At 49.2% G+C, this 22160-nt stretch overlaps 1 protein-coding gene across 4 annotated transcripts; it reads right to left on the bottom strand.

Annotated features, from left to right (window-relative positions):
• Positions 1-383: 383 nt before the first annotated feature.
• TMEM39B (transmembrane protein 39B) lies at positions 384-22056 on the bottom strand. Of its 4 annotated transcripts, XM_047793037.1 has the most exons (9): positions 21906-22056; positions 18795-18921; positions 18081-18300; positions 17383-17466; positions 16906-17060; positions 8296-8632; positions 6901-7088; positions 2361-2481; positions 384-854 (listed from the first exon to the last, which is right to left on the bottom strand). In XM_047793037.1, exons 1-9 carry the CDS (start codon positions 21907-21909, stop codon positions 612-614), a joined length of 1479 nt encoding a protein of 492 aa, XP_047648993.1. In that variant the 5' UTR covers positions 21910-22056; the 3' UTR covers positions 384-611. The 4 variants fall into 4 exon arrangements, with proteins under 4 accessions (XP_047648993.1, XP_047648995.1, XP_047648994.1 ...); XM_047793039.1 differs by lacking the exons at positions 18081-18300; positions 21906-22056 and having other exon boundaries at positions 18795-18915; XM_047793038.1 differs by lacking the exons at positions 18081-18300; positions 18795-18921; positions 21906-22056 and adding an exon at positions 17588-17993.
• Between the last annotated feature and the right edge of the window lie 104 nt (positions 22057-22160).

The raw sequence follows: 22160 nt of genomic DNA, 5'->3' as shown, positions 1-22160 counted from the left end.
GTGGTTCAGCAGAAATGAATCTGACTAGTATCCATGAGGACACAGGTTCAATTTGTGGCCTTGCTCAGTGGGTTAAGGATCCAGCGTTGCCATGAGCTGTGGTGTAGGTCAAAGATGTGGCTCATGGCTCAGATCTAGCGTTGCCGTGGCTGTGGTGTAAGCTGGTGTCTACAGCTCCAAATGGACCCCTAGCCTGGAAACCTCCATACGCCACAGGTGAGGCCCTATAAAAAAAAAAGACAAGGCCTGCCTCTGCCATCTCCTCACCTCTTCTCCACTGGAGAAGGCAGAGCTGCCAGGGGTCCCAGCAGCCACACACAGGGCTTTCTGGCCCAGAATCCCACACCTCTGCTATCCACCTGACCGGCAAAAAGAGAAAGAAATACAGGACACGGGTTTATTGGGAGTATAAAAATAGGACTTTTTTCCCCCCTTGATAATCACATCAATTATCAAAGAAAGAAACAGTATGTAACAAAAATACAAAGCTCTGGTGGATTTTTTTTGTCTGTTTTTGTGGTTTTGTGCCCTCACCCAACCCTCCCCAAAAGCCCCCTCCCAGAGAGCCCCTGGCTGAAGCCTGGATGTGGTCCCTGGGGTCGCCCTGGGGCTTAGGAGAACCGGTGGTCTAGGTCCCTCTGGGGGTTGGCAGAGTACGAGTAGGCCTTGCCCAGTACCAGGCGGTCCCGCAGCAGCTTGAAGAAGGCGTAGTAGTTGCTGAAGAGGATGAGTGCCAGTGAGATGGTCTGGTGCCACTTTTCAGAGGACATTAAGGAGTACAGCTGGTAGACGATGACCGCGCCCTCCAGCAGCAGAAGGATGTTGAGGATCCGCAGGGGTTTGCTGAAAAAGAACTGCCGGGGAAAGAGTAGGCAAGGGCTGGAAAGTATGGCCCAGAAGCCCCCCCTCTTGGATGGGGGTTCTGGGTGGGCCAGTGAAGGGGTCAGGCTCTTGGGGCCCCATGCAGACCTGGGTGGGGAGGAAGCCTCTGGAGGGTTGGGCGTGGACCTTGCTACCTCTGCCTTTGTTTGTGGTGTTCTTTCTGCCAATACTACTTAAAACACATAAGTTGTTTAAGATCCCTAATCGACTTCTTTCTTTCATTTTAGGGCTGCACCTGTGGCATATGGAGGTTCCCAGGCTAGGGGTCGAATTGGAGCTGTGGCTGCTGGCCTACGCTACAGCCACAGCAACACCAGATCCGAGTCGCATTTTTGACAGCTTTTGGCAATGCTGGATCCTTAACCTACCAAGCAAGGCCAGGGATCAAACCAGAATCCTCATGGATACTAGTCGGGTTCTTAACCCGCAGAGCCACAATGCGAATTCCATTTTTTGTTTGTTTGTTTGTTTTTTAGGGCCGCACTTGTGGCTTATGCAAGTTCCCAGGCTAGGGGTCGAACTGGAGCTGCAGCTGCCAGCCTACTCTATAACTGCAGCAGTGCCAGATCTGAGCAGCGTCTTCAACCTGTACCACAGCACATGGCAGCACTGGATCCTTAATCCACTGAGGCCAGGGATCGAACCCACATTCTCATGGATACTAGTTGGGTTCGTTATCCCTGAGCCACAGTGGGAACTCCTGGGGAGGTCTTTAGGGGCTACTGCAGTGGGGGCAGAACGTGAAGGAACGTCCAACCCTTTAAAATAGAGAAGCACCATGTGGTCCCCTATATATCAAATTTTAGTTTATGACCATGTTGGAAAAAAGGATTTTGACAGTAAAATGGAGACCAGCCCAGATGCTGCTGAGCGGCCCTTTTCCATAGTGCTAGGACCATAAGCCATTACCATTATTTTCCAAGCTTCCCAGTAGGAAACCCTCGGAACAAGTTAAACCCTCTAAGCCGATTTCAGTACCTGAAACCTGGGATAGCCCTGGTATTTCTCTCATACACAAGGTTGCGGTGCAGACTGATTGCAAGGATACACAGAAGTGCCTACCACAATGCCTGGCACACAATAAGGAATGATGACGTTTCTTTGTTTTTTTCTTTTTTTTGGAATCCAGTTCCCAGACCAAGGATTGCACCCAGGCCACAGCGATGAAAGCGCCAAATCCCAACACTAGACCACCAGGGAATTTCCAGAAATGATGATCGTAGTTATTCTCACCACCAAGAACCCCTCCTTTTATCATCTCTTCCACTGCCACTCAATGTTTTCAAAGATCTGGTTCCAAGTGAGCTATAGTTATGACGTGATCACTTGCATGGCTGTTCCTGGGCTGCATGTGTGCGCTGTCTTCTTTGGGGTTTGGGAAATAGTGAAAATAGCCTTCTCCTGCTATGGCATCACCTTTCTGCCTAGTTTGCCCTCTAGATCAGGCCCCACCCTCCTTCCCAGGGGAGGAGACTCACGTGGAAACGGAAGTGGGAGACGTCGGAGGGGATGGCCACGTTATAGTGGCCCACTGCTTTGTAGACGTTCTTGCTGTGCTTCACCAGCACGCCTTGTGGCCACATGCACTCTTCAGTCCACCTGGAGACACAGCCCAACAGAATCCCTTATACCCGGCTCACCCACACAAGGGGACGCTGGAAGACTAGGCATGGGGTGACCAGCAGGGCTCTACTCCCATTGCTATCATTCAGACACAGTGACTTTCCTTTTCTGGGTCTCAGTTGCCTCTTCTGTAAAGTGGGGTAAGAATCATGAGAAAGCCACTGCCCTGGGAGTAGGGAGGGTTAGGGCTGACATTCATGTCTCTGAGGGATTTTAAGAAAACCCTCTTCCCTCCCTGGGCTCATTTTCTTCATCTAGCCTCCAATCAATTTCACCTCCAGCCTCTAAGCAGTCCACCACACAGCTGCCTAAGCTGAGGGGTCTTTGGTATATTTTTTTTGGGGGGGGGGCGTACCTGCAGCATATGGAAGTTCCCAGGTTAGGTAGGGGTTGAATTGGAGCTGTAGCTGCTGGTCTACACCACAGCCACAGCAACGGTGGATCTAAGCTGCATTCTTTTTTTTTTGTCTTTTTGCCTTTTCAGGGCCGCTCCCGTGGCATATGGAGGTTCCCAGGCTAGGGGTCGAATCGGAGCTGTAGCCACCAGCCTACGCCAGAGCCACAACAATGCGGGATCCAAGCCGCATCTGCGACCTACACCACAACTCATGGCAATGCCGGATCCTTAACCTACTGAGCAAGGCCAGGGATCAAGCCTACATCCTTACGGACACTATGTCAGATTCTTTTGTTTGTCTTTTTTAGGGCTGCACATGTGGCATATGGAAGTTCCTAGGCTAGGGGTCTAATCGGAGGTGTAGCTGCCGGCCTTCGCCATAGCCACCGCCACAGCCATGCAGATCCATAACCCACTGAGAGAGGCCAGGGGTCGAACCCACATTCTCTCATGGTTACTAGTAAGATTTGTTTCCCCTGAGCCATGGAACTCCTTATGTCAGACTCTTAACCCACTGAGCCACAATGGGAACTCCTGTTCTGTATTTTTTGGCCAACACCTGTGGCATGTGGAAGTTCCTGGGCCTGGGACTAAACCCACACCACAGCAGTGACCCAAGCCACTGCAGTGATAATGCCAGATACTTAACCTGCTGTACCACAGGAGAACTCTGGGTGGTCTTTGGAAGATACCAAGCTGAACCTGACAATTCTCTCCCCCAAACCTTTTCAAAGCTTTCCAGTGCTCCGGGAGTCAGGTCCCCAAGGATTTGGCCTGGCCTCTAGGGCTGTGTGGACTAACACTGCACAGCACCTGCTCAAGTTTCCGGCTCATCCAGCACACCTAACTGCTCCTGCCTCTGCATAAGGTGCTCCTCCCCATCGGACTGCCCTTCCTGATGGTTCATCTTTCTGGCAGGTTCTTTGTCATCTTTTGAAATCTAAGATCCTCCAGAAAGCCTTTCCCAAACTCCCCACAGAGTTCAGGAGCCTTTTTTTTTTTTTTTTCTTTTTAGGGCCACATCCAAGGACTATGGAGGTTCCCAAGCTAGGGGTTGAATCGGAGCTGTAGCTGCCAGCCTATGCCGCAGCCACAGCCACGCAGGATCTGAACTGCATCTTCAACCTACACCAAAGCTCACGGTAATGTCGGATCTTTAATCCACTGAGTGAGGCCAGGGATCAGACCCGCAACCTCGTGGTTACTGGTCCACTCTCCTCAGTGCTTTGTCGATTATTTATCTGCCTGTATCCCTCATTGGTCTGGGAGCGCTGATGGGAAGGGATGGTGTCCAATTTATTTCTGTGTCTTTGCAGCACATCACAAGGTCTGGCACAGAGAGGCCCCAGTGAGCATGCGGATAAGGTTTTTGGACCAGGGAATTTTTTTTCAGTGTTCTGTGAGACCTCTCAGTAACTCCAAGTGTCCGGGGCCAGAGGACTGAGAATCACGTCTGCAAGAAGCTCACTCTCACACTCTTGTCCTATTGATTTCTTCATTTAAAAACAGTTACCAGATTATACACAACAACATGGATGAACTTTGTAGACATTATGCCGAATGGAAAAAACTGGACCCAAGAATACCTACTGTATGATTTAATTTATGTGTTTTGGAGGCAAAACTAAGCTATGGTGAAAGGAAGTGAAAAGATGCTTGCCAAGCGGAGGGGGTCATGGGGAAGGGGCATAAAGACCTTTCTGAGGGGCTGGAAATGTTCTATATCTTGATGGGGGATGGGCTACATGGGTGTGTATGTCTTTATCAAAACACAAAGAATTGTATACTTGAAGATTTGTGGGAGTTCCCACTGTGGTACAAAGGGATTGTCGGCGTCTTAGGAGCCCTGGGACACAGGCTTGATCCCCAGCCTGGCATAGGGGGTTAAGGATCTTGTGTTGTTGCAGCTGTGGCTTAGGTCACAACTGCAGCTCAGATCTGATCCCTTGTCTGGGAACTCCATGTGCCACGAGATGGCCAAAAAGAAAAAAAAATATTTGTGCCTTTTGCTGTATGTAAATTTTACCTTAAAAAAAGGACTATACACACACACACACACACACACACAAAATTTGCTGTGGGAGTTCCTGCTGTGGTGCAATGGGATCAGCAGCATCTCTGCAGTGCCAAGATGCAAGTTTGATCCCCAGCTCAGCACAGTGGGTTAAAGGATCTGCTGTTGGGCAGCTGTGATGTAGGTCGAAACTGCAGCTTGGATCTGATTCCTGGCCCAAGAATGCCATATGCTGAGGGGGGGGCGACCAAAAAAATAAATAAACAAACAAAAATTTGCTATGGACCCATCACAAGCCAGGCATTTTTCCAGAAGTGAGAAGACGGTCGACTGTTTAACAGACAAGGACCCTGACCTCCAGGAGCTTTGGTCCTGGAATGACAGGCAAGTAACTGAGCAAACACAGCAGAAAGCGTTAGGTGCAATGATCATGGGATTGTGGGGTCGGGGGAGCAGAGGGCAGGGCATTGAACCTATCCTGGGTGGTCAGGAAAGTGTTCCTGGAGGAAGTACAATGCTGAAGGATGAACAGAAATTAAACAGGAAAGGGAAGCTGGAAAGAGCATTGCAGGCAAAACACGCATCATATGCAAAAGCATGGATACAAAAGAACATACAGACTTTGAGGATCCAAAGAGACTGGGTCTGGCTAGAGAGGAGTACAAGTCTGGGCGTGGGAAGAGACAAGGCAGAAAGGGCTGGCAGGACCCTGTTCATCATGGGGAGTCACGTGAAGGAGCCTGGGTCTTATCTGGGGACCACGGTGAGCCATGGACGGGTTTATCCCTATGTTCAGCCATGGAGTATTTTTCCACCCCCAACCCCCTCAGAGCCTGAGGCTAACCAAGCCCCCATCGTCCCATAATACCCATCCCTTTTCTGAACCACTTGGATGAAGTCTGAGAGGGACCCTGATTAGCATGGAGGGCCAACATCAGGAGGCTTGGCCTCTGTGGCCTCCCTTTGCACCTCTGTGGGCCTACCTCTACAAACCTGTCCTAGGGGCCTCTTCTCTGCCGGGCTTTGAGCTGGGCCCAAGACTCAGATGTGATTCAGAGGTGATCCCAGCCTTGAGGAGCTTCCAGTCTAATGGGGGAATACAGGCAGGACAATTAGCATAACCTGGGTGGAACCACTGTGATGAAGGGCTGTGGAGAGGCTAGGCACCGGGAAGGATGGGTCAGGCTGAGGGGAGGACAGCCCAGCACCTAAGGGCTCCTGAGCAGGGTGACTTCTGCCTTTGCTCTGAGGGCAATGCCAGCCTGCAGCTGGGTCCCTTTCAGCTCCCTCATCCTACCTCTGTGTACACAGCCGTCACCCCCACCAGACTGTGAACTCCTCAAGGGGTCTCATCTAAGCCATTTGCTCCATGTGGTGGTCCTCCCCTGGCCAGGGTATGTCGTCAACTAACAGAGACCATTTCCTGTTATCAGATGGATGTTTCTAAGGCACACTTGGGAATGGGTCCTTCCACTGCTCAAAACCCTCCATAGTGCCCCTCTGCCTTTAGGTCAAAGTCCAAGCTCACGGCAGCTTGGATACACAGCACTAGGCCTGGGATGGATGAGGTGGAAGTAAATGTTTGCTGAAAAAGTAGACGACCCACTGACTGGACGGATGAGTGAGTGGAAAGAGGGAAGCAATGAATGGATGCGTGAGCAAATCAGTCAACGAGTAAGTCCGTGAATGAGAAAGTCAACTGGTCCATGAATTTACCACCTGCCCCCCACCCCATCTCCAGGACACTGAAAGTTACCCAAGGACAGGGGATACGTCCTTCCTGGGCCCTGCAAAACACACTCAAAAACTATTTGCTCTGCTGTTGGTCTTGCCGAAAAAAGAAAAAAAAAAGCTATTTGATAACTAAATAAATGAATTGATGAGCTGCAGGGGTGGGGAGAGAATCAGTTAGGGGAGGGTGCTAGTGACTCCAGACATTGACCAGGGGAGCTGGGGTTGGGTGAGTCGGGGAAGGGCAACTCACGGGTGCTGCAGCACGTTGGAACACAGCGCTGGGTCCACCTTCTGCCAGCAGCCCAGGTGGGCAGCGGCCTTGTGCAGCAGGTCGCAGTAGCTGGCAGGCAGCAGGTGCTGCATGAGGATCACTGAGGTGCTGATGGACACCAGCAGGAAGAGCTCGCAGGACCAGCGCTTGTCATAGTAATGTGTGTTCTGGGGGCAGTGGGAAGGTGGGTAAGGCCTGGGACACCCCTAATGGCCTCCCTTCCTCCCCCTTCCCTGATTCCATCTGCCTCGGAGGTCCAGACAGCCCCAGAGACCCGGGGGTGGCCTGAGACCAAGGATCAAACACCTAACAAAGGCGGCTTAATGGTGCACTTAAACCCTGTGCTCACTGCTAAGTTTTCTACACAGAGAAATGCTCCCACTGCCAACCACTCTGAGTCAGAGAACAGGGTCTGCGGTCCAACAAAAATGAGTTCAAATCTTGGCTCTGCTGCTTATTCGCTATGGGACCTTAGGTAAGTCATTTCACTTCTCTGAGCTCTAGCGTCTTCATCTATTTTTTTCTTTTTTTTTTTTTTGCTTTTTGGGGCTGTACCTGTGACATATGGAAGTTCCCAGGCTAGGGGCTGAATCAGAGCTGCAGCTGCCGGCCTATACCACAGCCACAGAAACATGGGATCCAGGCTGCATCTGTGCCCTATATCACTGCTTACGGCAACGCCAGATCCTTAACCCACTGAGTGAGGCCAGGGATTGAACCCGCATCCTCTTGGATACTAGTTGGGTCTGTAACCTGCTGAGCCACATGGGAACTCCAAGCTTCCTCATCTATGAAGTGAGGATAAGAGTAACCACCTCTGAGAGACTTGAGCAGGATTATAACGTCCTTGGAAACTCTAGCATGTTGTAGGTGCCTAACAGACAAGAGGTCCTCTCAACCCCCATCATCCAGGGCAGCCCATCCTTGGAGAAGTGTGTCCAGCCCATTGTCAGCTGGGGAGGTCCCTTCCCAGATGGCCCTACAAGCCAGAGACAGAGAGCACAGGCTTTCGGCATCACTCAGACCTGGATGAATCCTGGCTTTCACACTGAATGATAAAGCAGGACCCTGAGACGTGCCTGTGCTGAAATGGCCACACTGAAATACAAAGTCACGGTGTGACTTTGCTGTCAAGTGATGTGAACAACAATGACATGGCCCCCTCACTGGCTGGGTGACCTTGTGCAGGCCACTTCCGCTCAGTGAGCCACGTTTTTTCCACTCTAAAATGAAAGCAGTAGTCACTCTGGCCAAGAGAACAGATGGGAATCTCATCCAAAGCAGCAGAGTTACTTATGCAGGAGTAGCAGGAGGGCTCCTGGGGGGCAGGCAGCAGGGTGAGGCCCCAGCCCTCCCTGGGTTAAGCTAACGCACCTTCACGAACCAGACGGGCACAAAGGCCACGTAGTAGGCACTCAGCATGGAGCTGACCAGCACTTCCTTCATGCGCCAGTTGAAGTCCATCTTGAGGAACTCCACCTCGCTGCGGATGAGGCTTGGCGACAGGCAGCAGGCGTGGGTGGGCATGGCATCTGGGCCATACAGCTGCCGCGTGTGCTGCTTCCATGTCTCCCGCAGCGTCAGCAGGTAGTCCCGGCTCCGTGCCAGGCCACTGACCGCCTCCCGGGGACCCATGGAGGCCATGTGACTGAAGAGGTTGGTCTTGCGGAGGTCACAGTTGAGCTGCAGGAACGGAATGTACATCCCAAACCTGGTGGGGAAGACAGCGGTGAGGGCAGGCCTGCCCATGGGCCAGGATCCCGACCCTTAACCACTGAGGGACTTTCCTCCTCAGACTTTAGGTCTCCTGGCTGCTCAGAGGGGAGACTTCACCCATCCTTCTAGCCATCCAGCCTCCCAGCCAATGGTCAGCCATTCAACATGTTAACACCGAGTGTGCGCCAGGCATTGTGCTGAGCAGCGAGGATGCAGTGGAAAGTAAGACATGAGTTCTGGCCTCACAGTCTATTGCTGACCAGCAGGAGTCACCATGGCCCATGTTCACTGGCCACAACCTATACTCCAGACACTGGACTCAGTGCTTTACAAGCATTCTCTTCTTTTATTTCTCCTAACTCTGTTAGGTATTGTTATTTTGTGGCCTTTTCAGCTGAGGAAGCTGTAGCTCAGAAAGGTGGAGTGGATTCTGAAAGGTCACACAATGAGTAAGGAAGTAATGAAGCTGGAATTCCAATCCAGAACTGTCTGGTACCAGAGATCAAGACAGATAGCCAACAAATACTATGCGTAATTCATTAATTTAAAATGTACATGTTGGGAGTTCCTGCCATGGCTCATCGGTTAATGAACCCGACTAGCATCCATGAAGACACAGGTTTGATCCCTGGCCTCGCTCAGTGGGTTAAGGATCCGGCGATGCTGTGAGCTGTGGTGTAGGTCGCAGACGTGGCTTCGAGGCCACGATGCTGTAGCTGTGGCCTGGGGACCTCCATCTGCTGCAGGTGCAGTCCTAAAAAAACAGAAAAAAAAAAATGTACGTTGTATGTGTTACCGCAAAAGAGAGGTAGAAACTGTCACAGGTGCATGTGTTAGAGGCAGCTTTTTGTTCTGCAGAGGAGGGTAGTTCAGGAACAATATTTATTGTGTGTCTATCATGTGTGAGGCACTGAAATGGGCCCCTGAACAGTACAAACTCATTCCTCTGAGGAGTACCCTAAGGTCAGAGCTGAAGCTAATTATTCAAGGGGTGGAGTGTGTGGCTGGTATCTTTTAAGGGGAAAACTAGACAGACCCATAACCCAGAAGGGAAGATAATTAATGTGGAACTTTGTGATAGGTGCACTTTACATGCATTCTTTGTTTTTTCATTTTGTTTTAGTTTGTTTGTTCCACATTCCCATGCCACAGCAGTGACCCGAGCTGCTACAGCGACTACACTGGATCATTAACTTGCTGTGCCACAAGGGAATTCCTGGTTTAGTTTTTTTAGGCATTCCTTGTTTTAGTTTACACCTTTCAATTTCCCCAGGTCCTCAGACACAGCTGCAGAAGGGTCCCTGGGCTGCTACCAGGAGCTAGAGCCAATGAGAATGCTGTTTTTTTAATCTATAGCAATGTTTTCTTCCTTTATTCTGAACTTCCAAGAAGGAATATATGAGTGTCCTTGGGTACTCCTATAATTAGTCTCTTTGGGTTTTGCTTTCTGGTCTATAAAATGGGAAAGCTACCACTTTCCTCGAGGTAAGGTTCAAGCACAATAACTTAGAAAATTTAGGTTAAGAGCATAACCTTTGTGGTCACATAGGCCAGGATTAAAATCCCAGCTCTGCCACTTACTAGTGCTGTGATTTAGGGCAAGTTATGTCACCTCTATGAGCCTCAGTTTCCTTCACTTGCCTTAAGTTACATAGGCCATGTTGATTCTCTATGCTCAGGCAGGCATTATGGTAGTGTTTTTATAGATACTCTGTTTTAATCTTTGCAACAGTGCCCAGCATGGTGTCTGGCCCAGAGCAGAAAATCAGCACAATTTGTTCAGAAAAGAAGCAGGCCAATGATTCTGTGGGCCAGTAAAGAACACTGAAATGAGATTCCCAAAACACTCTGCTCAGTGGGAATGAGGGAGTGGGGCACCTACATGAACATACAATGGCCTCAGACTCAAACTTAAGGACAACTACTTAAGAATCTTTCTGGAGGTCCCGTTGTGGCACGGTGGAAACGAACCTGACTAGTATCCATGAGGACGTGGGTTTGATCCCTGGCCTTGATCAGTGGGTCAGGGATCTGCCATTACCATGAGCTGTGGTTTAGGTCGCAGCTGCAGCTCAGGTCCCACACTGCTGTGGCTGTGGTATTGGCCGGCAGCTGCAGCTCCAATGTGACCCCTAGCCTGGAAACTTCCATATGCCATAGTGTGGCCTTAAAAAAAAAAAAAAAAAAAATCTTCCTGGCTTTGCCTTTAAGAAGGACAGTCGATACAATTAAATTGTTTGGTAATGGCAAGTGGCTGCTCTGACAGGTCACAAGTTAGGAACAACTTCCCATGCAGGACGGCAGATTCCCTTTCATTCTCTCCACCCAAGATGTGACAGGATCAATGCAGAAAATACATACAAGTAGAAAAAAGATACACATCAGCAAAAAAAGGATGGGAGTGGGGGTTATCAGTACATAAGTGATCCCGACAAATTCAGAGAGCAGTTGGAAACATGTTGACAGATGAAGAAGGAATCAACATCTAGAGCAGCGTTGTCATATAGAAATACAGAGTCACATGTGTAATTTAAAATTTTCCATTAGCCATACTAAAAAAAGAAATTATTATTATATTATTATTTTTTTTTTTTTTTGCTTTTTAGGGCCACACTGACGGGGCATATGTAAGTTCCCAGCTTAGGGGTTGAATCAGAGCTATAGCTGCCAGCTGACACCACAGCCACAGGAACACTGGATCCTTAACCCACCGAGCGAGGCCAGGGATCAAACCCGCATCCTCATGGATCCTAGTCAGGTTCGTTAACTGCTGAACCACGAAGGAAACGCCAAGAAATTAATTTTAATACTCTATTTTACTTGACCCAAAATACATATAATATTATTTCGACCTATAGTCTTTATTTATGAATGAGCTTTTTTACTTACTTTCTTTTTTTGTACTAAATCTTCAGAATCCAGTACATATTTTATAGTAACAGCACATTTTAATACAACCTAGCCCATTTCAAATGTTCAATAACAATAGGCAGCCAGAAGCTACTAAACCAGAGAGCACAGGTCTAGAATGTGCCAGGAGAGAACTGCACTGGGCATAGGAACTTATCTGCCCAGACTGACCCCAAGAGAGACTGGCTTGAAGTGAGCATATCTGATGGAGGGTGGAAGTGAGAAGCAGGGCTGAACAAATGGGATTAAACAAAGACCTGAATTAGAGTCATTCCCTCTATTCTCCCACATGCCTGACACAATCTGCCCTGAAGGATTCTTCGCTAAAGAAAATGAATAAACTGAGGAGACCCTAAGGTCTCTAATGAGGGCATCCTAGAGTAATAATAACCCCTCCTCTTTTTGGCCTATGGGGGCCCACACCCTGACAGCTAGCACCTCACTCACTCATCCTAAAGCAAAGTCTACTGGTCAGTGTGCCCTACCCACACACTTAGAAGAGCCAGACACACCTCTCACTTACATATACAATGGCAGAGGGAGAGAAAATGCACCCCAAACCACTCATCCTCCACTCTTAAATGTAAACGGATAACCAAAGAAACTAACTACACTTAGAAAACCAGCAGCATGAAACAGAAAAATGGGTCCCAGGGTAAAGACAAAATTGAGGGAATATAAGATTTTTAAAACAACAGAATGCTATGCGAAAAGATAATCGGAAAACAAGAGGCCTTAGAGATGAAAAACTATGATTGCTGAAAAAAAACTCAATAAAAAATCTGGAAGATAGAGTTGAGAAAATCTGCCTAAAGGCAAAGTAAAAAGAGAGAAGAAAGACAGACAGAGAGAGCTACAGAAAGAAAGAAAGAGGGTAAGGAGGGAGAGAGATAAAAAGTATGAGGGAAAATGTAAGAGAAACAGATGACCAATCTTTGAGGTCTACCATCTGATGAAGAGAAGTCTCAGAGAACAGAAAAAAAAAAAAAAAGGAAGGGAAGATATTACCAAAGAAATAATAGAAGAAAAAAAATTTTTGTTGTTGTTGTTGTTGTTTTAGGGCTATACCCATGGCATATGGAGGTTCCTAGGCTAGGGGTCCAATTGGAGCTGTAGCTTCTAGCCTATACAACAGCCACAACAACGCCAGATCCGAGCCATGTCTTTGATCTACACTATACTCATGGCAATGCTGGATCCTTAACCCACTGAGCAAAGCCAGGGATTGAACCTACGTCCTCATGGATACTAGTCAGATTTGTTTCCACTGAGCCACAAGGGGAATTCCATACTACAAGAAAATTTCTCTGACCGGAAGAAATACCCAAATCCCCAGGTTAAAAAAGTCCTAGAATTCTAATAAGATGGATGACAAAAGTTCCACATCAGACACCTCCTTGTGAAATTTCAAACAATCAAAAGATAGAATATTCTTGAAAGTTTTCCAAGGAAAGAAACAAGTCATCAACAAAGTAACTGGAATGAAACTAGCATCAGACTTCTCATTAGAAATACTGGATGCCAGAGACAATGGAGCAATATTCAAAATTTTGAGAGAGTACGAATTTGAACTTAGAAATCTACATTTGGCCAAACCATCAATCAAGTATAAGGGCAGAATAAAGACATTTTTAGACATGCAAGGACTCAGAATGTATATACCTCCCACATACCCCCTGTTGAGGAAATTACCTGATAATGCGCTCCAGCAAAATAAGGGAGAAAACCAAGAAAGAGGAAGACATGGGATCCAGGAAACAGTGGATCCAACCCAGGAGGGCAGCGAAGGGAAGTCTCAGGCTGAGAGCTGAACAGCAGGCCTAAAGAGCAACCACTCCAGACTGGAGTAGGAGGATGGAGGGCTCCAGGAGGGATGTCTTTGGGGGGAAAAATGGACTCCAGGCAACAGGTAGCATGATTGACAGGCTGGATAAACTTGAGGATATGATGAAGGCCCATCATTCTTTTGTCAACAAGAAAAAAGAAAGGCAATTAGAAACTCCAAGAAAAGCAAAAAGCTATATAAGAAAGTTACAATCTAAATATGAAGCAAAATGTGGCGTGATTTTAAGCAACTGATGGAATGTAAGAAAAGAGAAACCATTTGACCTTGACACTAGGAATTTTCTTTTTCAAGAGGCCCAAGATTATAACTCAGTAACTTAGAAGGAATTTTGTCTATGCAGTGAATGGTATTTTCATATTCATAGTAATATCAAGGCTACTTATTAGCTTTTAATTTTTAGAATTAGCCTTAGACAAAGAATGGAAGACAAATGTGGCTATATAGGAGAATGTGAATGTCAAGTATGACAACATAAAAGAGTTCAGCTGCCAGGAAGGGAGAGGAGGGAGAGGGGAGGAAAAGTGGATGGGTAGGGCTCCTAATATTATGTTCTTATAGAAAAGGGATTAAGACATTCACTATTATTATCATTTTTGTTTTTTTAGGGCCACACCTTTGGCACATGGAGGTTCCCAGGCTAGGGGTCAAATCAGAGCTACAGCTGCTGGCCTACACCAGAGCCACAGCAACGCCAGATCTGAGCCACATCTGCGACCTACACCACAGCTCACGGCAACGCCGGATCCTTAACCCACTGAGCAAGGCCAGGGGTCAAACCTGCGTCCTCATGGATCCTAGTCAGATTCGTTTCTGCTGAGCCACAATGGGAACTCTGGCATTGACTATTATTGATGGAATAAAAATACAAGCATAACAGAAAATTAAAAACAATAACAGTTATCAAATACTAGAACTAGAACAGTATGGATGGAAAGTGAACTAAATCTTCATCTGTCATTCAGAGGGAATCAATGTATGTGTGCATGTGTGCATATACGTGTGTGGGGGGGTTGTGTTTGTATTTGTACAGAACATTTACTTCCAGGATATACAAGAAACAAGAAACACTAATGTTTACCTCTTGGAAGGGAAACTTGGTAGCTGGGAGACAGGAGTCCAGGGAGCTGACATTTGCATTCTACATTCTTTTCTATACACACATACATACATATATACACATATTTTTAGGGCCGCAGTCACGGCATATGGAGATTCCCAGGGTAGGAGTCAAATGGAGCTGTAGCCACTGGCCTACACCACAGCCACAGCCGCAGCCGCAGCCACATGGGATCTGAGCTGCGTCTGTGACCTACAGCACAGCTCACAGCAACGCCAGATCCTTAACCCACAGCGAGGCCAGGGATCAAACCTGGGTCCTCATGGATACTAGTCAGATTTGTTTCTGCTGAGCTACGACAGGAACTCCTACATATTTTAATTTTAATTTTAATGAGTTAAACCTATTATCCAACTATAAAATCAATCAGTAAATTTTTAAAAGAAGCAAAGGGATACTAAAATTATGGAGATAACTCAAAAAAGACACTTAAAATGAGAAATAAATGAAAAAAGTTGCTTTTCAGATGTAGGACTAAAAATCTGAGGGTGGGGTGAAAGGCTGTTTTTCTTCATAAACTTTCTAGCACTAATGGATTTGATTTTTTACAACATGTCTTACATTAACAAAAATTTTTGTATTGATTTATTCTTTGCTTTTTAGGGCCACACCCATGGCATATGGTGGTTCCAGGCTAGGGGTAGAATCAGAGCTACAGCTGCTGGCCTACATCACAGCCACAAGCAACTCAGAATCCAAGCCACGTCTGCAACCTACACCATAGCTCACCGCAATGCCGGATCCTTAACCCACTGAACAAGGCCAGGGATTGAACCTGCGTCCTCATGGATGCTAGTCAGATTCGTTTCCACTGAACCACGATGGGAACTCCCCAATTACTGATATTTCTAACCAGCACAATCCTGGAGGGCCATTTATCTATCAAAAACATAAAACATATCTTTTGGTGCAGTAATTCCACTTCTGGGGATCTGTTGTACAGAAATACTGGACAAGTGTGCAAAGACAGATGCAAAAGAATATTCCCTGCCTCACTGTTTCTAATAGGGAAAAGCTCAGCTTTTGAGCTCAAACAACTCAAAAGTCCACCAAAAGAAAACAAACAGAACACAATGTGAAAAGTCTATTCAATGGAAATACTATGAGGCTATTAAAAAAAAAACAACAAAAAACAAGAGGTGGATTCATATACTTTGCCATGGAAAAACAACCAAATTACATGACTGTGAAAAATGTAGTCAACAGTACAATATTATGCACAGAGATCAATCCCATTTCTGTTTTTAAAAAGTGTGTATGTGTGTGCACTTGTAGACAAAATCTGGAAGGATATGCTGCAAGTAATCATTTTCTGGAGAACTGAGATTATGTGAGACTTTCACTTTCTATGTTCAAAGCCTCTGTAAAGTTTAATATTTTCATATGACACATATATCACTCTTATAATTAAAAAAACTAGATGTTCCCTAGTGGCCTAGAAGTTAAGAATTCAGCGTTGTCACTGCTATGGCTCAGGTTCAATCCCTGGTCCCAGAACTTCTGCATGTTGTGGGCATGGCCAAGATAAAACAATAAAAAATAAAAACCAGTTATAACTAAAGCAAGTGTGATCGTGCTCCTCCCATGATAGTGCCCTTTTGGTCACGCAAGATATAGAGGGAGGACTGTCTAGCTCTGAAGCTTCCCAGGGAACAGAGCTGGTCCAGCCCAAGGAAGTTCATGACCCAGAAAGCCCAGGGATTGGGAAACTACTGTTAATGCCTAAGCAGCCAGGAGCCTGCCCCAGGAATGGCCAGAGTGGACCCCTTGCCAAAGTTCTCCCCACTTCCAGGCCAGAAAGGGGGCAGGCCTGGGCTCCGCTCAGATACTACCTTTCCATCCTTAACCATCTGAATTCTGGCAACACAGAGGGAATGAGTGAGCAAAGCAGACTCACAGACAGACATACAGATATGCTTGTACAGAAACACACACACATGCTGCATGCACAGACACCCACCCAGAAACACTCACACATGCAGGTACTTGCATGCACATAGACCTGGGGGAGGAACCGAGAGATTCCATAAACGCTAAGACACACAAGGAGACAGGGAAAGAGAAAGAACCAGAGAGAATGGAAGGGAAGAGAGAGGAAGAGGAAGCCTGTGCACCATCTCCCAGGAACCGAGTGGGATATACACTCGGACCTGAGCCCCATCCTGACTTCCCGTCAGTGGCATCTCAGGGAAACAATGCCTGTCTCAGTTTCTGCTCCTGCAAAAACAGGCTAATCGTCTTGATCTCAGGGTGGCGTTGTCAGACAATATGAGAAGGTACTGTTGCTGTCTGCCCGTGAGGCTTCTGGGAGCAGGGACCTGGTGACCCAGCCACACTCAGGGCAGAGGTCAGGAACAGGTGCTAGGTGGCAAGGGGTGAAGTGAGGGGTACTCACGGATAGCAGAGGAACAGGAGGTTCAAGAAGGAGTAGGTCCTGAAGAGGTGGATGAGGGAGCGGCACAGACTCCAGCCTGTGGCCGTGAGAACGGTGAAGCGGGTGAGGAACAGCAGGATGGAGCGAAAGAGGGAGACCTTCCCCCTCTGAGAAGCCTGGGTCAGGGCGAGACAGGACGGGATGGGGCCTTGGATGGAGGCCTCAGGGGCTGTGCCCAAGTCCCACCCAGCACGGCCCGTGAGCCCACCCAGGGAAATGTGGGGCAGCAAGCTGGGCAGAAACTGGCAAGACAAATCCTTCCCCTCGGCACCCAGTAAACTCCGAGAGCCATGGGTTGTGACTAATGTTCTTCAACCACGTTCAAAGGGAGCCCCGAGGAGACGCCTCGAGGTGGAAGGGCTGGGCACGTCTCCTTGGCATCCCCAGGGTGAAAGGGAAGTCCCAAAATCCCCAGGCCAGCCTCTGGGACCCAATCACCTCCTTCACGATGGACCCAATGAAGCGGCGGCCCAGAACGATGGTGGTCACCATTAGCAAGTTGAAGTCGATCAGGTGGAAGTTCTGTTGGAGGGGGCGGGCAGAGGCTGGGGGTCACGTGGGCCCCCTGCCCATATATGGGCTTTTCACATACCCACTTCCCCCTGCCCAGTCCTTTCCACTGGGACTGTCCCCACTCTCTGACCTTCACAGGCCTCCAGCTGAGTCAGACCAGGAAAATACCTAGAGGAGTAGAACAGGACCCAGAGGAGGGAAGTGGGACAGTCCCTGGAGATAAGAGAGTGGTGTGTGAGCCTTCTTGCTCCGATCACTGGTGCCCCTGTCCCTCTCCTTCTGCAGAGAGCTCCTGCTACTCCGTGAAACACTCACGTATGCCTGTGACTTTCCCCGCAAAGGACTTAAGGCTCTGTGCTCCTTTAGACAAAGTCTGTGTCAGATTCATCTCTGCTACCCTTACAATGCATAGTGTGGCGCTGAGCACATTAGGGGTGAGCGTTCAGGAATCATCCATTTCCTGTTCCTCCTACATGGCCAGCACGAGGCCAAACATATGGGGTGCCTGGTAAGCCATGCTAAACTGAAACCAAATGTGTGTGTGTGTGTGTGTGTGTCTCTCTCTCTCTCTCTCACACACACACACACACACACACAACAGGGGGTCCCAGCTGGGCACCTACCAGGGAGGTGTGAGAGGGTGGGTGGGAGGGTGGATACCACCACACTGTCTTGTAGATATTGATGTAGTGGACGAAGAGGGCTATGAGCTGACAGAAGAAAAGCTGCAATTCAAATAGAATGCTGGCCTGGACTGGGAGCTCGGGGATCTTGCAGTGCTGCAGGGGCACAACCGTCTGAGTGGCCAGTGGAGGGCTGGAGAGGCCCGTCCCAGAACTGCTCCTGGAGGTGGGAGGGAACAACATCAGAGGCTGACCTGAGAATCCTACCAAGGGCTGCTGGGGCACAAGAATGTCGGGTCAGATCAGAAAAGCAGTTCAGGGCAAGGATGGAGTCTTCCTAAACCTGCCTGCCAGACAAGGGAGCTGACATAGCCTTGTCCTATCCCTAATCTTACTCCGGCTTTCCAAATTCCCCAGGAAGAGAAGGAAGATTACATCCATTTTATAGATGAAGAAAAGGAGGCCCACCTGTCCAAGCCACGAGCAAATCAGGAGCAGAACCATAACTGGAATCCTGGCCTCTGGTCTCATTACAGTATGTCCCAATGGATTTGCCCCAGGGAGCACCCTCTGGGACTTTGCTGTTGCTCCCTACCCCTTCAAGCCCCCATCTGGCATCTGGAGTATCACATCCATGAGCCCAGTCAGGGAGTGTTTTGTCCAGATGGCTCCTGTGAGCCCACAGTGAGGGGCAAGAGACAGAACGCAGTTTACCTGGTACGGGAACGGACACTGGTGACAGATGCACTGGAAGTGTGGCCCCCACCAGAGCCCCCAGAAGATCCTGGCTCACAGAGTGGATTTCGACAGTAGGATGTCCTGTTGGGACCTCTTCGTCCTCCTGTGGGGCTCAACATAAGGTAGATCCTCAAGCCAGAGAGCATATATCAAGGATACAAGCAATGATATTGGATCCGTTACCTGGTGTCTCATTCTGCCACTTTTTTTTTGGCTTTTTGCCTTTTCTAGGGCTGCTCCTGCCGCATATGGAGGTTCCCAGGCTAGGGGTCCAATCGGAGCTGTAGCCACCAGCCTATGCCAGAGCCACAGCAACGCCAGATCCGAACTGTGTCTGTGACCTACACCACAGCTCATGGCAATGCCAGATCCTTAACCCACTGAGCAAGGCCAGGGATTGAACCCACAACCTCATGGTTCCTAGTCGGATTCGTTAACCACCCCGCCACGATGGGAACTCCTCATTCTGTCACTTAATCAGACATTCCTCTGACATTATTCCTAGACCCTGACTACCTCTTCAAACTCATCTCCTATCATTCTCTGCTGCGTCTCCATGCTCCAGCCAGCCTGGTCTTTCTCTCCTTGGGCAAACCAAGCTTGTTGCTACCTTTTACAGATGCTATATCCTCTCTGCCATTTGGTAAGTATCTGCCCCCATAACTTTCTATCTTATTTCTATTTTTTTCACACTTCAACCTTTTTTTTTGGTCTTTTTGCCTTTTCTAGGGCCACTCCCGCGGCATATGGAGCGTCCCAGGCTAAGGGTCTAATTGGAGCTATAGCCGCCGGCCTACACCAGAGCCACAGCAACACAGGATCTGAGCCGCGTCTACGACCTACACCACAGCTCATGGCAACGCTGGATCCTTAACCCACTGAGCAAGGCCAGGGATCGAACCCGAAACCTCATGGTTCCTAGTCAGATTCATTAACCACTGAGCCACAACGGGAACTCCTCACACTTCAACTTTATCTAATTCATTCGTTAACATATTTATTGTCTATCTTTCCCACTGGAACAGAAGGTCAGTGGAGTCACTATCTTTTTCTTTTTTTTCTGGGCTGCACCTGCAGCATATGGACGTTCCTGGGCTAGAGGTCTAATTGGAGCTGTAGCTGCCGGCCTACGTATGCCACAGCCACAGCAACACTAGATTGGAGCCACATCTGTGACCTATGCCGCAGCTTGCAGCAATGCCAGATTTTTAACCCACTGAGTGAGGCCAGGAATTGAACCCACATCCTCATGGATACAAGTTGGGTTCTTTTTTTTTTTTTTTTGTCTTTTTGTCTTTTGTTGTTGTAGTTGTTGTTGTTGTTGCTGTTGCTATTTCTTGGGCCGCTCCCGCGGCATATGGAGGTTCCCAGGCTAGGGGTCTAAACGGAGCTGTAGCCGCTGGCCTACGCCAGAGCCACAGCAACGCGGGATCCGAGCCACGTCTGCGACCTACACCACAGCTCACGGCAACGCCGGATCGTTAACCCACTGAGCAAGGGCAGGGACCGAACCCGCAACCTCATGGTTCCTAGTCGGATTCGTTACCCACTGCGCCACGACGGGAACTCCACAAGTTGGGTTCTTAACCCACTGAGCCACAACAGGAACTCCAGTAGTCACTATCTTGATTTTTTTTTTTTTTTGGCCACACCTGTGGGACATGAAGTTTGCAGACCAGGGATCTAACCCATGCCACACCTGCAACCTGTGCTACAACTGCGACAATGTCAGATCCTTAACCCGCTGAGCCACAAGGGACTTCCTTGGTCTGTCTTTTCCACCGCTGTATCCTGTCCCCTTACCACAGTGCCCACCATAAAGCAAGGCTGCAATAAGTACATGTTAATGAGGGAATGAACCCAGCAAGGTAGATTTTCCACAGATTGGGAAACTCAGTTTTCACTGTGTCATAGGTAGTCTGGGAGTCTGGGGCTTCTGCTCTTAGCGTTGGTGAACACTGCTCCTTTTGGATACTCTAAGTCTCTGTAGGCTGACACTTATGGGTACTCTTGAGGTTTCTGCCTGCAGGACCCAAGATCCAGCTCAAGGAGCATCCTGGATTCTCATGGTCAGGTTCCAGGGCCTGAGCACAGTGTCAAGGATATGGGCTCTGGAAGAATGCTGGACCCACAACCTCTTTCTCTAGGCTTAGCAGCCTAGCCCAAGGTCCCAGGCACTACCCTGCACAAAGATCCTGGGCACCACCCTAGTCCCACTGAGTTATAGCCTGTTCATACCTCCTCATGGCAGCGCAGCAGCCTACAACCACCCACCCACCCACCCACCCACACACACCCCTGCCTTAGCTTCTAGCCTGTAAGCTCTACACACACACACCCCCACCCCACCCCACCCCCACCCCCACACCTGCCCTAGCTTCTAGCCTGGAAGCTCTTCCCACACATCTCCAAAAAGTTCTTGTCCAGGAGCTCTGCCCCCAACCAGACCCCAGCTCCAAAGCTCTGTTCACGCACTACTGTACCTGGCTTAGAAAACCTCACACAGGCACCTTCAGTCCGAATGCTCTGCCCACACCCACTCTCCCCTCTTTAGAAGCTCTGCACCCACATAAAGCCCCTCAGCCCAGAAGCCCCACCCACACACACTTGTCAGCCCAGAAAACCCGCCTACAAGCCAATAAAAGCTCTCTCTGCCCAGAAGCCCGGTTCCAGAGTGGGGTCCCTTCTTCTGCAAGGTCTCCTTCCTGCTCCACCTCCCCCAGTACAAAGGCCCTGCAACCCCGAAAGTTTGCCCCTGCACTAGGGCCTACAGCACACGGACTCCTCTCTTAGCATCAAGGCCACGCCTACTGCCAAACCCCGCCCTCTCTAGTCCTCAGAGTGGGTCCTCACCAAAGCCCCCAGGAGCGTGTACATTTTAGAAGCCCCTCCCTCCGCCCCAATGTCCCGCCCCCACAAGAGGCCCCACCCGCAAAACGACAGGAGGGGGCGGGGTCCCTCTGCGACCACATCCCCTCCCCCTCCCCTCGCCAGGATCCTGTCCGCGTGGGGGAGCAATTAGCAGCTTGGCCAACCTAACCCCCGAGCGCGCCCGTTGCCGGGCCAAGCCGGACCCGCGCTGCTCACCCATCTCCTCCCCCCGGCGCTTTCTGCTTCGCCGCCGCAGCTTCTGCGGGCAATATGTCGGAGGCGACGGCGGCCGGGAGAGGACTAACCGCCGCAGCCCAGTCCCCGGGTATCAGCTGCGCGCTACCGCTTCGCCGCCAAATTTGCATACAAGGCGGGCTAGCGGTTGGGGGCGCGCTTCTTAAAGGGGCCGCGCGGACAAAGGCAGAGCCGCGCGCTCTTTGTCTCGCGGTCCTCCACACCCTTCCTGCAGCT

This window comes from Phacochoerus africanus, chromosome 8 (genome assembly GCF_016906955.1).
Source record: "Phacochoerus africanus isolate WHEZ1 chromosome 8, ROS_Pafr_v1, whole genome shotgun sequence".
NCBI classification, from domain to species: domain Eukaryota; kingdom Metazoa; phylum Chordata; class Mammalia; order Artiodactyla; family Suidae; genus Phacochoerus; species Phacochoerus africanus.
This window is presented reverse-complemented; position numbering and strand designations above follow the sequence as displayed.

Coding starts and splice junctions, on each gene's coding strand:
- TMEM39B (XM_047793037.1), bottom strand. Junction 8,633..16,905: donor CTCCTGTTCCTCTGCTATCC/GTGAGTACCCCT, acceptor CTTCCCCACCAG/GTTTGGGATGTACATTCCGT. Junction 2,482..6,900: donor TCCAACGTGCTGCAGCACCC/GTGAGTTGCCCT, acceptor CTGTGTCTCCAG/GTGGACTGAAGAGTGCATGT.